Consider the following 15,807-nt stretch of genomic DNA (forward strand, 5'->3'; position numbering starts at 1 on the left):
TCTCAGGGTGTCTGAAGTAAATGGATTGATTATATAAACTGCACAAGGATAGGGGTAGGGACTGTGTTATTTTGTAAACCTCCCATCTGCACAATGGGTAATCATATATTCTTGAACAATTAAAGTTATTGAGTGCTTGTTAAATTTCATTTTAAACATGTACCTGTGTTCATTTCTGATTTATAAGTTAATAATTTGACTGGCATTTTCACATTCCTCATAAGAGATTTACTTTTTGATACAGATTCAGCTAACATTGCCACACATTTCCCATTATTTGTGTGAGTGGGTTTCCAGAAATCGAAAGAACAGTCATATGCTGTTTAATAATGGTGCTATGTTCTGAGGAAGATATTGTTAGATGATTTCCTCACATGGTCTGAACATCATACACCAGTAGTTCTCAACCTTCCTAATGCCGCAATGTACTTTCATTATTAAAAAGGGGTCACGACCCACAGGTGGAGAACTGCTGTCATAGAGTATACTTACATCTAAATGGTACAGCCTATTGCTACTAGGTACAAACCTGTACAACATGTTACCATATTGAATACTACAGGCAACAGTAATTAAGTGTATTTGTTTACATAAACAAAGAAAAGGCATAGTATTTCAGGCCCACCCTCGTATATATATGCGATCTGTCATTGACCAAAATGTCATTAGATGAGGCATGACTGTACTTGTTAAAACAGCAAATTCTGATGCCTTTTAGCGAAGTTGGCTGAAGTATCCATATTTTAGGATAATCCTACAAGAGATTGTGATGTTCTACATTTTGATTAGTCTAGAAAAAAAAAAATCTTTAAACTCCTTGGCCTTTTTCTTCCCTGTGAAGCATTCTCTGGCTAACTTTGTCAGTCTCCGGTACTACAAGCCTAGGGTCTGGGGAAAATCTGTATGTGTATAGAAAAAAAAAATGAAGCACCCCTACTGGACCAAAAGATTAGTTACTTATTATACCTCAGTTCTTACACTGTTTTTTATTTTTGATCATGTTGGTTTAAGGTTTATAAAAACATCCAGCTGCTAGGTGAACTCTTCAAATGGACCATATAAACACTTGACAAGTATTAAATACGCACATGGCTCAAACCCTAAAACAGTTAGGTTTTATTGTTTTGAACTGCTACTCACAACATAACCCAAATCAATATATGAATTATGTGTAACTGGAAGATTCAAAGGCAAGACACAGCCAAGATAGTACATGTGTGAATCTCCCACAAATACAAAAAATGTTTATAAATATTAGAAAATGTACTAATACATCTAGTTAAAGGATAATAGTTTTTAGCTCTAGAAGTATGCCTGAAATGCCAAAATTGAAGTCACCGGTTATACTCAGAACCAGCTTAGTGAGGATGTTGCCCACTGCCTAACATCTGTAGGACAGTTAGGGTATTTCTGCAGAGCATTCATAATTTGGGTATTATCCAAAAGTAGCTTCATCAGCTGGTATTCTCTCTGTGAATTTCCTGAAGTTCTTTCCATGGGCTTTATTAACTCTAATTGTTGTAAATGTTCAAAAGCCTGAAAGATGAAAGAAATAGTTTAGGTGGCATGGGGGAAGAAAGTGACAAAGTTAACTGACAGTACTGTTACAGTTTTGGTCAGTTGTAGAACAGAGTGCTAGAAACAAAACGTAATAGAAATCAACAAGGCTGAAAAACAACTCTATCTACTGCGTAAAAACTTATTAAGTAAAACTGTACAGTCATCTGTTCATGCACTGTTGAATGCAAACAGGGCAAATGTTAATTCAGTCTGCACAATATTGTTTTCTAACCTCATGTTAGGACAATTTTAAAAACGGGTTTCCAGTTCTCTAAGAATCAGGTAAGACGTAAGACTGCCTGAAGGATTACCTAGGTTACTCAAATTTGCAGTTACATTTTGTCTCTACCTCTGTAAGACTTTGCTGTGTAAGTTTAACACAACTGTTAACAAAAGGGCAGGCAGGCAGAAAAAGACCTCTGAGAAAACTGGAACTATTCAACTGATTCTGTAAGTAATTCATTGAGCAAGGCAGTAGGGGCATGAAAGAGGAAAGACAGGCTCCTATTCCTCTAAGAAGACTGACTGAGACTGTCACAACCTTTCAACGAGCTCCCCATTATAACAGAACACTTTACTGTCTGCTTCCTCTTATCCCTAATATCCATATTTATATGTTTTTCCTAACCTTGACTGTTTTTTTTTCATATCCTAAAAACATACCTAAACATATCAAAGCCAATAAATAAACTATTACATTGAGGCATGTTAACACTTAAATAGTGATATACTAAAATACATTCCTGAGCATTCTTACAGCCACTGTGAAAAACATCACTGGCCTACACTGTATTCTCTATGCATTATAAAAATTCTGATGAAAAGAAAAAAAAACTCAGATACCATTCATTTCCAGATGAGAAAATACTGGAGGCTGCAAGTGTTGGGGCTGAATGAAATTAAGGAAATGTCTAGGCAGCAAAATATTTCCTTATCGAAAATATTGAAATGAGCAGCTATGAAGAAGTCACAAGAATTTAAATGGTTAGACAACCTTTCCATTTACACAACTCCCACAAACTGTGACTATCAGACAGACATGGTATTGAGGAAGAAACCTTCAGGATGTTAAACACCTATTTTGCTTCTTTGAAGAACTGATAGTGCTCTGTACTTCTACTTTATTCATTGCTACAAGTAATAAAATTCTGACTACTATGGCCTATAGAGATATCTAAGGATTTAGGGGTCCACTGCTTTAATAAAAAGTTTCTTCCCATAAAATCTGCTAGAACTGCACTGTCCATACCAGGCTATTAAACACTTGAAATGTGGAACTCAATCTTTAATTTTACCTAATTTTATTTAAATTCAAACTTAAAAACCAATACTGGATCCACTTACAATTTATAATCAATACAGGATGTTATTTTCCTTTACTTTTTGTTTGTATTAAGTCTTTGAAATTAGATGTGTAGTTACAGCACATCTCAATTCCCTAAATACACATTTGGAAATATACTTGTTCTGTTCCACAAAATTTATAGGAGAAAAGATTTTACACTTTGAAATAATTCCAAATATACTTAAAATTTTCTGACATTTTTTGACATTTTGAGTTAAATATATTATTAAAGTTAATTTTACTTTCGCTTTTTTACTTTTGTATGGCTACTAAAATCTGAAACTACGTTATGGGGCTTCAAGTGTCTTTCTAGTGGACAATAGTACCCTAAAATAAAAGTCCTCAAACTAGTCCCCAAACCTTCTCTACGATTTTTGTCCTTTAATGAGTTAACCTACATTTTTGTCTCTTTTACAGCTGAGATTAGAAAACCAAGGCTGGTGTAGGAAACAGATAGGGTTGTATCTGTTTGTATCTGTCTGACAAGACTGTGGTACTAAATTCTTTTTAGCACGCAAATGCTATGGACAGACAGCAGAGGGCAGTATACCTCCATAAACTGTAAAAACAGAATTGGCTGCTTCCTCAGTTTTATTCAAATATTTCATTTTTAGATTATTTGTTTTGAAAAAAAAATCCCTGTTTAAAAAAATTAATGCGAATACAACATAGGTATATATAATCAAAATGGATATAAAAAATATACTTATCTACAGAAAAATAAAAGCAAACTAAATCTTACCTTCATGACGACAGGTTTTTCAAAATTGTAAACAGAATGGGCTTTCCGTTGAACAAATTTCTGAAACTCTGGTCAGAAAGCAATGATAATGTTAGTTCCTCAAATAAACAGGAGGAGAGAGTCAGAAAGAAACTACCAAAGCCTCAGCTTACCATTATAGACCATCTGAAAATTAAATGGCTCCTCTTCGTATATGTCATTTAAATGTTTCATTGCTATTATAAGACAGATTTCCAAGACTGAGAGACCTACAGTAAAAAGGACAAAACCAATGACTTTTACTTTAATAACACATAAGATTGAAATAAATGTTCTCCAAAGAGAAAAAGAATAGAAAGATCATGGTTTTGTGGGGTGAAGGAGGTTGATTCTTGTAGATCCAAATGTGTTTCAATCACTGTTATCTATATCAACTTAAGTTATCAAGTTATATCAACCTTCCTGAGCTTAGTGTTTCATATCTGCAGGACCTCTTAAAACTTAGAGATGTTATACCATATGGCTCATAGTAAACAATAAACAAAACTGCACAGGTGGGATATATCCAAGCCCCTAGAAATCATATCCAAGATTATGTGTGTTTTCTTTCTTTCTTTTTTTTTGTTGTTGTTGTTAGAGATAGAGTCTCATTTTGTTGTCCTGGGTAGAGTGCTGAGACTTCATAGCTCACAGCAACCTCAACCTCCTGGGCTCAAGTGATCCTCCTGCCTCAGTCTCCAGAGTAACTAGGACTACAGATGCCCACCACAACACCCAACTATTTTTTTTAAAGATGAGGTCTCGCTCTTGCTCAGGCTAGGCTTGAACTCCTGAGCTCAAGCAATCCACCTACCTCGGCTTCCCAGAGTGCTAGGATTACAAGCAAGAGCCACCACGCCTAGCCTTATATGTGCATTTTTGCCTGGAAAGAAAAAGGTTCCTCAGATTGTCCAAAGGGATAGTGAAACCCAAATGGCTAAAAGCCAGTGAGTATTTTTCAGTAGTACTTGGTGCCATGAAAACATCAGCAATACAATACAGCACAACCTGGATTTCCAATGTGGCAAGGGAGGCCAACATCAATCCCATTACCTACATTCAATTCAAACTTTTAAAGACCACAATTAAACAAAAAACTAAAAAAGCAGGTTTCTCACCATGTACAATATTTGCTTTTGAGTCCATGCTACAGAGCTGGTTTGCCTCCATTAGATCTGTAGCACTTATAAATGGGTGCGATGCTGTCACTCGATTTAAAGCAAACATCTGGGGAAATGAGATTCAGAAAAACAATTACACATTTACTTGAGCACTAGGAGTAAAGGTATTATCAAATTCAGCTCTATTAAAATAGAATATATTTCAATACATATGCCACATCTCTCTACATGTAAAGCACAACAAATGTTGGTGCTCTCCCTTCTCATTTGCCTATCTTGTTTCCTTATTCCTCAAAAGAAGAACATTTAAGAAAGGAGGAGGGAGGGCAAGGAGGAGAAAACTGAAAATAAGAATACTAAGCAAAACCCCAACCCAAAAAGGGAGATCCATGCCTTATGTTCACTTTTTTCAACTAGTCAAGGTGACTGTAAGATAGAAATTAGCTATTTTATATTCAATTAGCTTATATATACAAAAAAGAAAAGGACAACAAATTTATACCCAGAAACAGCTATCTTTGAAAACACAGTCCAGGGCGGTGCCTGTGGCTCAGTCGGTAAGGCGCCGGCCCTATATACCGAGGGTGGTGGGTTCAAGCCCGGCCCCGGCCAAACTGCAACCAAAAAATAGCTGGGCGTTGTGGCGGGCGCCTGTAGTCCCAGCTGCTCGGGAGGCTGAGGCAAGAGAATCGCCTAAGCCCAGGAGTTGCAGGTTGCTGTGAGCTGTGTGAGGCCACGGCACTCTACTGAGGGCCATAAAGTGAGACTCTGTCTCTACAAAAAAAAAAAAAGAAAACACAGTCCATGTCTCATGTGCTTTCCATTCAATTTCCCCAAAACTAACACAGCTCTTAGACCAGGGCTGCCGCTCAAATATCTGAAGCTTTTTTTTTTTTCCACCTCAGTCCTTTAGATTAGCAGATAAAACTATATGATTTATCAGATATCTGATTAAATTTTAATTGAAAATGAATTCAATTTCAATTTCAGATAAATAATTTTTTAGTATAAGTATGAAGCATGCAGTATGTGGGACACACTTATTCTAGGGAACTTTCTCCTCCACCACCTTAATCAGGACGCAAGTGCATTAGTTTAATAAAGGAGTTTGGGAATCCTTGTCCTTCATTCTTCTGCTTAGGTAGCTAGTATTCCTTCCCTTTCTCTCTCCCTTTGTCTTTTTTTTTTATTATGAACTATTTTTTAACATACAGAAAAGCAATAGAGAATAATAAATTGAAGATCCATGACCACTTTCCAAGCTTAAGAAATAAAATGTTTACAGGTGTAGTCCCTGTCTCCTCGGCCCTGACTAGACTATACTCCATCTCAAGTAAAATAACCTTGCATGTCTTTATACTTACACTTTACACTTCTACTAAAAATATATGTATGCACCCCTAGACAAAGCAGACTAATTTTAAAGTTTTATATAAATAATATACTGTACTTTCACAATTCTCTTTTTAATAAACATCTACTACTAGATTTACCCATTCATAGATGTCGATTATAGTTTATTCATTTTTTTCTGTTTTATTCCTTAGTATATGCCCCAAATTATTCATTTCCTATTGATGGGCAGCTGTCATTTCCTTTTGTTTTACAATTATAAACAAGTCTGCAACAAACAATCCTGTACACGTCTTCTTATGCATCTGAATTTCTCTAGTTACCCAATTTGCCCAATTGCCCTCCAAAGCATTATACATATTTCTAGTGCCAGCAGCAATAAATGTTAATAGTCAGAGACTATACCATCAGACTTATAACCGTTGACACCCACCAGACCAGCAGAAAATATAATTTATTTGAAGCATTTATCCACATTTACTTGGTTATTGGGGAGACTTTAAATCCATAATATATAAAGAGCTTCCATGGTAATACTAATAAAGGAACGAGCTATAAGCATGCAACCCACCAAAATAAATCTTATTGACAAAAAACAAGCCACCATATAATTATCACGAATTAAAAATGTAATGGAAAACTACAACTATGGTTGTTCATGTTAATAATACTAAGATAGAAATATTGTTCTAGAATAATGTGCTCGAAATGTATTCCTACTCTAAAAAAATTCTTACTCTCCAAGTTTCTTTATGATAACGACAGCTGTTGCTGAAAATGGCAGTGAACTTTTGATGGATGGGAGAGGGAAAGTATATAGGAATAGAAAGACTCAAATTTCCTCAGATAAAATAAGAATGGGAAAAGAGAATCAGTAAATAAACATGGCAGAACCACACAGTAAAGTAGGACACAAGCTTGAAGCCAGAGAGCCTTAAATTCAGTCGTGACTTTTTTGCCATCTACTAGCTATATAACCATGGGTAAGTTATTTAACCTCAAGAAACCTCAATTTCTTCAAGGATAAAATAAAAACACCCAAGGTGTAAAAATAAGATTATTTAAAATTGCTCCAAAGAAAATGAAATACTTAGGTATATACTTAAATAATTATAGGATCTGGGTAGTGACAATTATAAAATCAAAGTAATCAAACAAGAAAAAAAAGTATGTACCACATTCATAAATTGGAATGCTCCATGTAGTAAAAGCATGTCGATTCTCCCCAAATTTATCTATAGGTTTAATCAATCCCCATAAAAGCTTAATTATCTGGTGAAAAGAAAAGTGATAAAACCAATACAGACCAATAGCACATGTAGTGACCGCAGGTTTTTGCTGACACTGAAATGCTTCTGCAGTACTTCTCGCACACTTCTATCTTCTGAAAGACACTAAAGAAACAATGCAGTTTAAAATCTAAATATCATCTGAGCCATAATGGGTTTATACCTTTATTGACTCTAATATTAATTCTTTATTAAACAGATGTTGGTTTTATTTGTAGAACACAAAATCAAATTTATAGTCTACTGATATTTTTCTTATCCCTTCACATTAACACAATGAACACAATAATAAAATAAAATCTTTACTAACCCCAAATTTCTACTGAAACAAGGGAAACTATATGGTCATAGTAATATAATGAAAAAATGCAGCAAAAAAAATAACAGAGAATGAGTTACTGTACCTACAAAAACAAGGGGAAGTATTACAAAGAATGTTTAACGTGTGTGAGAGTACTAAGAGAAGGGTATTCCAGTTAAGGAGAATAGCATAAGCAGTGTAGGAAGATCATGGGATACTGACAGAAAATGAGAAGACAAATACCTACGTTGTAGTTACTGGCAAAGAGACTTATGAAAACATAAAGGCAGGAAAAACTAATTGGAGGCAAATGCAATTTTCATACAAGAGGCAAAGAGGAAGTGTATTATCAATCAAGTAATGTGAAATGTACATCAACATTTATAGAAGACAGAGAATTAACTCATGGGGAGTTATAAAAGAAAAGATTTGAAAGGGAGAAGGGAAAAAAAAATATCAAAGATGATGTATAAGGGAAAGAACAGCCCATGAAAGACAGTGAGATATGTATGGTCAAGAAATGAACCTTGGATTACTGATATTTAAGTAGCAGGTATAAAAAAGAGGAGCTAAGTAAGAAAGATACTGAAGATTCCAAGAGGCTTAGATAGAGCAGTCACCTAGAAAACAAAGGTTGAAAATTTCAACAGGGAAGTGGTGTTTAACAATGTAAAATTAGGGCGGCGCATGTGGCTCAGTCAGTAGGGCGCTGGCCCCATATGCCGAGGGTGGTGGGTTCAAACCCGGCCCCGGCCAAACTGCAACAACAAAAAAATAGCCGGGTGTTGTGGCAGGCGCCTGTAGGGAGGCTGAGGCAAGAGAATCGCGTAAGCCCAGGAGTTAGAGGTTGCTGTGAGCCATGTGACGCCACGGCACTCTACGCCACGGCACTCTACCGAGGGCGGTAAAGTGAGACTCTGTCTCTACAAAAAAAAAAAAAAAAAAAAAAAAAATGTAAAATTATGTTGCAAAATTAAATTATCTTTTGAAAAGAAGCTAATGGCTATTAGAATTCAGAGATCAGTAGGTTCCTCTAAGAAAGCAATATAAAAAAGCCAAGTGACTTCAGTGAATAAGGATTAACTAGAAGGTGAAGAACGTCTGGCATGAAGGGAGAGATTAAATAAAAGGAGAATAAATTGAGATGTGGCAGAGATAGAAGGGCTTTAGGAAGATTGACATGATTTTTCAAATATTACCTGCATGGAATAAAGATCATTTTTCCTTATTCAGAAAAAAGCCCAGAAAACTAAGCATTTCTACATTTTTGAGCTATAACTACGTATCTTTACTTAGTCCACTGTAAAAAGACTCAAATTCAGGAATAAGTTATGGTATACTGGAATAAAATTTCATGCTGTCAGAAAAGATATCATCCCAAACGTGACTTTCTTGGTATACAGGAGCATTACCTGGACTGCAACAACACAGCTAACTACAAAAAGACATGTGTTCCCAGCTTCAGTCTACTTTGTACTGATGAAGAAAATACATTGTGAAATGCTTGTGTTCACTACAATAAATGATTTAGTGCTTAGAAAGAAGCTTGTACTTGGATTTGAATGTGGCAAACAATTCAGGCCTTAGAAGTTCCTACTTACTCTCTTGCTATTGTTTGTAGTCTTCTCTTTGTATTTTAAATGGCTTCATCTGACTGTATATCTTTTTACCATAAAGTCAAATATCCTTAAAAGTACACAGGACAAACATAAAAAAAGCAAAATAATATAAATGAAAACTTTTTGGATATAATCTTTTTTAGCTTTTCCAGTTTTCAAATTTCAGTATGGAATATATTAAAAAAATGTGACAAAATACCATAGGCAGATTACAGTTTCAGCTTCTGTAATTTTATCAAGTCACTTATAAGCTGATATAGTGAAGTTAGATTACTTGGGAAAGCCAAAGAAAATCACCTGGGACAAAAATAAATGATGGAAAAAATATTATCTGCATGAGTTCCACTTCTGAAAAATACTGTATTTGCCTTTCTTTAACATAATGCTTCAAAGGGTTAATTTTTTTTTTTTTTTTTTTGGAGATAGAGTCTTACTCTGTCACCCAGGGTAGAGTGCCACAGTGTCATTGTAGCTTACAGCAACTTCAAACTCTTGGGGTCAAGCTACCCTTCTGCCTCAGCCTTCAGAATAGCTGGATCTCCAGGCACTGCCATGATGCCTGGCTAATTTTCCTTTTTTTAGTAGAGATGGAGTCTTGCTCTTGTTTAGGCTGGTCTGGGCTCAAGCAACCCACCCACCATAGCCTCCTAGAGTGCTAGGATTATAGGCATGAGCCATTGCACCCAACCCAAAGAGTTAATCTTCTCAACTATGCTTTCCCATTTTACCCCTTTATGTTTAACTTTTCTTCTGAAAGCTATCACCTTCTTGCTTCTGTAATTACTTAATCTGCTTATCTTAGGCTTTTGCAGAGGAACAAAAAATCAAACATGTACATTATCTATATGTGAGCTACTGAAATAAAACTAACCTCTTTCATTACATTTTTTAATTTCACTCCGCTTCAAACACTACAGACTATTTGAGGAAAAGGTCATTATCAATAATCATTTGCATTTAGCTAGAGTATTTGAGGGGATTTGCTTTGCAAATTAGAGCTATGATTCTTGTAAATGCTCTTCTCTAGGAATTTCCCTTATACCACCATGCTGAAATAGTCTGCTCTGCTTACTTGTTTGACTCATTGAAACAAAATGAATCTTCAAATTAAGTAGCATATCCAGGTTCAACCCTCTCCTGAAGATGTTTCTTGGAACAGATTCCACACTGTTATCTGTACCACTGCTTTCGGTTTCACCTTGCAATTTAAAAAACCTGCTGATTGTCAGCACTGAGAGAAAGAATAGCTCCCTTAATGTAGCCACCACCTCTTCTCTACAGGACTGCGACTCTAGCCATGGTGCTGATAGATGTTTTAGCTCATTTATAGCTTAATGTAAGTGAAGTTCATTTATTAGCACACTAAAGGGAGATGATAGTCAGAGAAAGAAAATACAAAAATAAGAGACACAAACCCCAGTGATGCCAGTTCTACCTTGTGAAACTGAACTATAAGACTCAAAAAGATAGGATAACACTCACATTCATTCCTTTCACCTGATCCTAACTAAGTTTGGGGCTGCAGAGTCTGCAGCAAACGTCTAGAGAACTAGGATTAAGCCATCTTATTACTACAAGGATACCACTTTCTAAGTCACCCAGAGTTATGCTTCCTGACCTATCTACCCACTTCTTAATGCTCAGAATGTAACACAGTTGGGAAGGACAGACAGAAGATGAACGATGGCACAATGCATCCTAGACTATGTAGTCACCTTAAAAAAAAAGGGTGGAAATAACAAAAAGCCCTAGGAGAACACAAACATTTAAATATTATGAAAAACTACATTTGAATTCCTAAAATAGCCATAAAAACACACTACTGGAATAAGACAATCACTTCAGGAGCTACAGAAGGTGAAAATCTGTGAGGCACTGAAAGTGGATAAAGAGGCTGAGGATACAGGTCTGAGTGATTCCAGACCTAAGTAAGAGAGGCAACAATATGTATGGGTGTACCAATTCTAAAGAAAGTGTTCCTACATAATGGAATCTTATAATTAGAAACAGTATTCCTCACCCCCTAAAAAAAGCCTGAGTTAGCGGAAAGATCTGAGCCCCTGGCAAGATTAATGTGGGGAGTGGTTTTGAAGGAAGGATCCACACCTAATTATTAAATATAAAATGTATAATTTGAAATCAAAAGTTTAGTTTATTATATCTCAAACAAGAAGCAGTACCATTAATCAAAGTATGAGCATGAACTATGCACACAATTTTGCTATCTTAATGGTAACTTGTTTATGCCAGCAGCAAAGAAGCCTGGAGAGCAAGTGGCAATGACATTGCAAAAGGTGTTTTCCACAGCTTGTTGAGAAATGAACACCTTTCCTTGAAAGATGTAATCAAAGCGTGAAAGAAGTGGCACTCAGCTGGTGCAAAGTCTGGTGACTACTGTGATGACAAAGTGTTTCTAAAGCTAGCTTGTGTAGTTTGAGCACTGTTGTTTGCACATGTGGTTTCTAACAAAAGGATTGGCCTGTTTCTACTATCGAATCTGGACTGCTTAATCACTAAGTATCCTCATTATTTCATCCAATTGGTTGCAGCAGACATCTGCTGTAATCAACTGACCAGCTTCCACAAGGCTGTAGTGGATAACACCAGCACTGGACCACCAGACATCGTTAGTTTTTTTGATAAGTGTTGGGTTTTGGACTGTGTATCAGCACATCACCTTTTAGCTGTCTATTGTGTAGAATGCTTGGAATTGTCAAGAATAATTAATTTTTCATCACACATGTATCCATACATGTACACATGGTTCACCTTTATGTTGGGACAGCAAAGAAAGTCAAGCTTTGAGACAATTTCTCCACTGACACTCATTAATCCCTGTAGAACCCATCTATCCAGAGTCTTTACCTTGCTGACTTATTTCAAATAGTTAGATACTGTTGGGACAGTAATGTCAAATCTTGCTGCTAATTCACACACAGGTTGACAAGCATTCGCTTCCACTACACTGTTCAGCTCATCATTATCCATCTTGGTCTTAGGTCATCCCTGGAGCTTATTTTGAATATTAAAATCACCAGAATGGAAGGAACTTCTCAAACCATAAACATACTCGGCATTCACTACCCACGTGATTCCCACTTTGTTGATATTACGTATTTTGAGTTATCTGTGCTGCACTGATTTACAATGGGACTCACATTTGAAAATAACATGAATTTTTGACTTATCCATGGTTTTGCAAAAATTGCTCTAAAAGAAATTAGAAAGATAATCACAAGCGAAAATGTGTATCTGTAAGAATGAAGACATACCTTCACAATAAAATAAAAAAAGAATTGTTCAAGTAAAATGTCAGAGACATCAAAACTGTCAAACTTAGTACTTAAGGAAATTAGACATTTCATACTTAATAACCTACCTATCAAGGTACAATATCTGAATTTTAAGGATAAAGTCAGCCATTTTTATATATAATTACGTATAGCCCTATTAGGAAAAACAATAGAAAATTATCAATCAGAACACAGCAAAAAAATAAAAGAGTAATATATAAGGTCAAACACTTTCTGTAAAAGGAACAAATTTACTATTTATATAAACTTTGCAATGTTATAAACCAAATAATTATATTCTACTGTAAAAGGAAGGAGAATGGCATGGATATAAGGGAAACTTCCATTCTTTACTATGTATTCTTGGGTACTAATTAAATTTAGTTCAATGAACTTTTATAAAAAAATTAAATGTGTCAAAATTAGTAGTGCTTACAGGAACAGACTATATTTTATAACCAAAACAAAAATCATTTAAGGGACAAAATAAATGCAACTTTTCACTTTTAATTTAGTGTTGGTTTTAAGACTTTATGGTAAAAAATATAACCTATTATTATTTCTTTAACATAAAATAATCTTTTTTTAAGAGTGAGTGGATACAGACTAAGTCATTCTCTTGAGAGACCTAGGTATTCACATTTCTTAATATATTAACATTATAGCTCTATTTTCCCCAATTCATTCAGAACCAACAACTGTTATTATTTTCCACTCTCCAAAGGTCCACACATATTTTAAAGATTCAGTGAGGGACTTATTCAGTAACAACATTGTTTCTTACTTATGTTATTAAACTCCCACTAACAGTCTCCCTTTCTTCCTACCACCTGAAACTTGTCAGCATGAGATTAAACTCATGCTAGTGTGCTGAAAAGGCAAGGCTGTTCAACCTAAATGCAGGCAAATTTACAGAGTATAAAAGGTTTAGGAAATTTTTAAAACATGTGAACCTGCTTTTCTATCTAGGTCTCTTAGGTCTCCTGGTACTCATTATGAAAATTCATTAATAAAATTACCTAAAATATAAACTAGATGCAGAGAAAACAAAAACCTTACCAAGTTGACATGTAACTACTGACATTAAGTCCTAATGCTTATGTTCTGTTGAAAGACAGAATTTAGGAGACAGAATATTTCAAATGTCTTTTCAAAGAATAAAATCCCCACCCCACAAAGTATAATTTGCATTCTTACAGTTTTATATCACAGCAACTTTAGAAAGTTTGTAATGGCTTTAAGTCATATAGTAAAGACACAATTACTTCAACTTTTTTTTTTTTCCATAAAGTACCTGAACGATCTCATTCCATTTCTCGGCAAAAAGCTTTTCTGGAAATTCTGCAGGTAGAGATAATTGTTCTTTAAATATTTTAACATACTGTGGAAAACCAAATGAATTCATTAAGTGGATTTGCCGGTGAGAAAATCGTGACTTCACTCTTTTTTCTAAGAGTTCCAAAATATCCTTAAAAACAATAGAAAATTCTTGTAAGATGCATGTTGAAAAAGTTTTTTACCGATGTTTGAAATATAAGTAAACTAATGCCTATAATTACTAATGCCTATTTTATACACAAAATTAAGCATTTAAAAGATTTTTTGTTTTTTTTTGCAGTTTTTTTGGCTGGGGCTGGGTTTGAACCTGCCACCTCCGGCCTATGGGGCCAGAGCCCTACTCCGTTGAGCCATAGGCACTGTCCAGCATTTAAAAAGTTTTTACACTTTTTAGAAGTTTTACACACTCTATTACTGAAGTTACATATCACAAAAACATTAAGACCTTCAATAAGAAATTTGTACATTCTATGAAGAATTCATATAAAAAATATGATAATAAGTTGTAGTGAGACTTACTACAAAATTTTAACTTCTTCGTGGTTTTATATAACAAAGAATCAAGAAACAGGATGGGTAAGGGTAATGGAAGTAAGTTCATTTTGCTAAACTACAAATTTAAACTCAATCATGATAGGCAGAAGAAAACACAGAAACCACAGGAACAATAGAGAAGGAAATTGGCAGGAAGACAGCATGAAATTGGTTAAGTATTCACCTTTTTGGGTTTTTTTTTTTTTTTTAAAGACAGAGTCTCACTATGTCGCCCTCAGTAGAGTGCTGTGACATTGTAGCTCACAGCAACCTCAAACACATGGGCTTAAGTGATTGTCTTGCCTCAGCCTCCCAGTAGCTGGGACTACAGGTGCCTGCCATTATGACCGACCTTTTTTCTTTTGGCATTTTTTTATAGTGATGTTTTTAGAAACTACTTGTGTTTGTGTTATTTTTTCCTTAAGAGAAATTAGGAATCAAAGTTTACTGTCAAAGAATACCAGAAATGAATATGTACTACTTGTAAGGAATACAAAGTTTTCTTTAATAAAAGAAAGAAATACTTCCACAAGCTGACATGCATTTAAACTACCCCATCCCAGATACCAAAAGCACAATAGGTAAGTAGTCTTCTTAACTCACATAGGCAGTATTTATAGAAGTTATTATTCTTAAATCTCTTTTTAATGCTGACTATGAGTAATCTTTCAAAAGATGTTATGGTACAGAGTCACCAGAATGACCTAACAATTACACTCACAGGTATACAATCAAGAGAAATGAAATTGTATGCCCCGAAGTGTACATAGATATTTGCAGCAGCATTACTCATAACAGCCAAAAAAAAAAGTAAGCAATTCAATTGTCCATCAACTGGTGAATGGATAAAACAAGTATGGTATATATGTATGTTTTATTATCTGGCAATAAAGAAAAATAAAAAACTCATATATGCTGTAATACAGATCAACTACACAAACATTACACTAAGATAAAGGAGCCAGTCACAAAAGACAGTTATATGATTCAATTTCTACGAAATGTCCAGAAGAGGAAATTCACACAGACAGAAAGATTAGTGGTTGCCTAGGCCTGGGGAAGGAATGGTGGGGAGGGGAATTCGTCTAAAGGATATGGGGCTCCTGTATTGACTATGGTGAGAAAAGCACAACCTCTGTGAGTACACAAAAAAAAACCAATGAAATGTATAGTTTAAATGAGTAAATTATACACATGTAAATTGTATCTTAGTAAGGCTTTTATAGAAAGCTTCCACATAGGCTCGGTGCCTGTGGCTCAAGTGGCTAAGGCGCCAGCCACATACAACTGAGCT

General features: G+C 35.1%; 1 protein-coding gene across 5 annotated transcripts in view; it reads right to left on the bottom strand.

Moving 5' to 3' along the window:
• Positions 1–1,098: 1,098 nt before the first annotated feature.
• ORC4 (origin recognition complex subunit 4) overlaps positions 1,099–15,807 on the bottom strand; it is an 85,545-nt gene continuing 70,836 nt past the window's right edge. For all 5 annotated transcript variants that reach the window (XM_053596455.1, XM_053596456.1, XM_053596453.1 and 2 more), the window contains 6 exons: positions 13,936–14,109; positions 7,447–7,533; positions 4,784–4,892; positions 3,800–3,895; positions 3,648–3,715; positions 1,099–1,536 (listed from right to left, as the gene is read on the bottom strand). In XM_053596455.1, coding sequence (XP_053452430.1) covers positions 1,348–1,536; positions 3,648–3,715; positions 3,800–3,895; positions 4,784–4,892; positions 7,447–7,533; positions 13,936–14,109 — 723 coding nt within the window. In that variant the 3' untranslated portion in view covers positions 1,099–1,347. The remainder of the gene's footprint in view (positions 1,537–3,647; positions 3,716–3,799; positions 3,896–4,783; positions 4,893–7,446; positions 7,534–13,935; positions 14,110–15,807) is intronic.

The sequence above is a fragment of the Nycticebus coucang genome, chromosome 7 (genome assembly GCF_027406575.1).
Source record: "Nycticebus coucang isolate mNycCou1 chromosome 7, mNycCou1.pri, whole genome shotgun sequence".
NCBI classification, from domain to species: domain Eukaryota; kingdom Metazoa; phylum Chordata; class Mammalia; order Primates; family Lorisidae; genus Nycticebus; species Nycticebus coucang.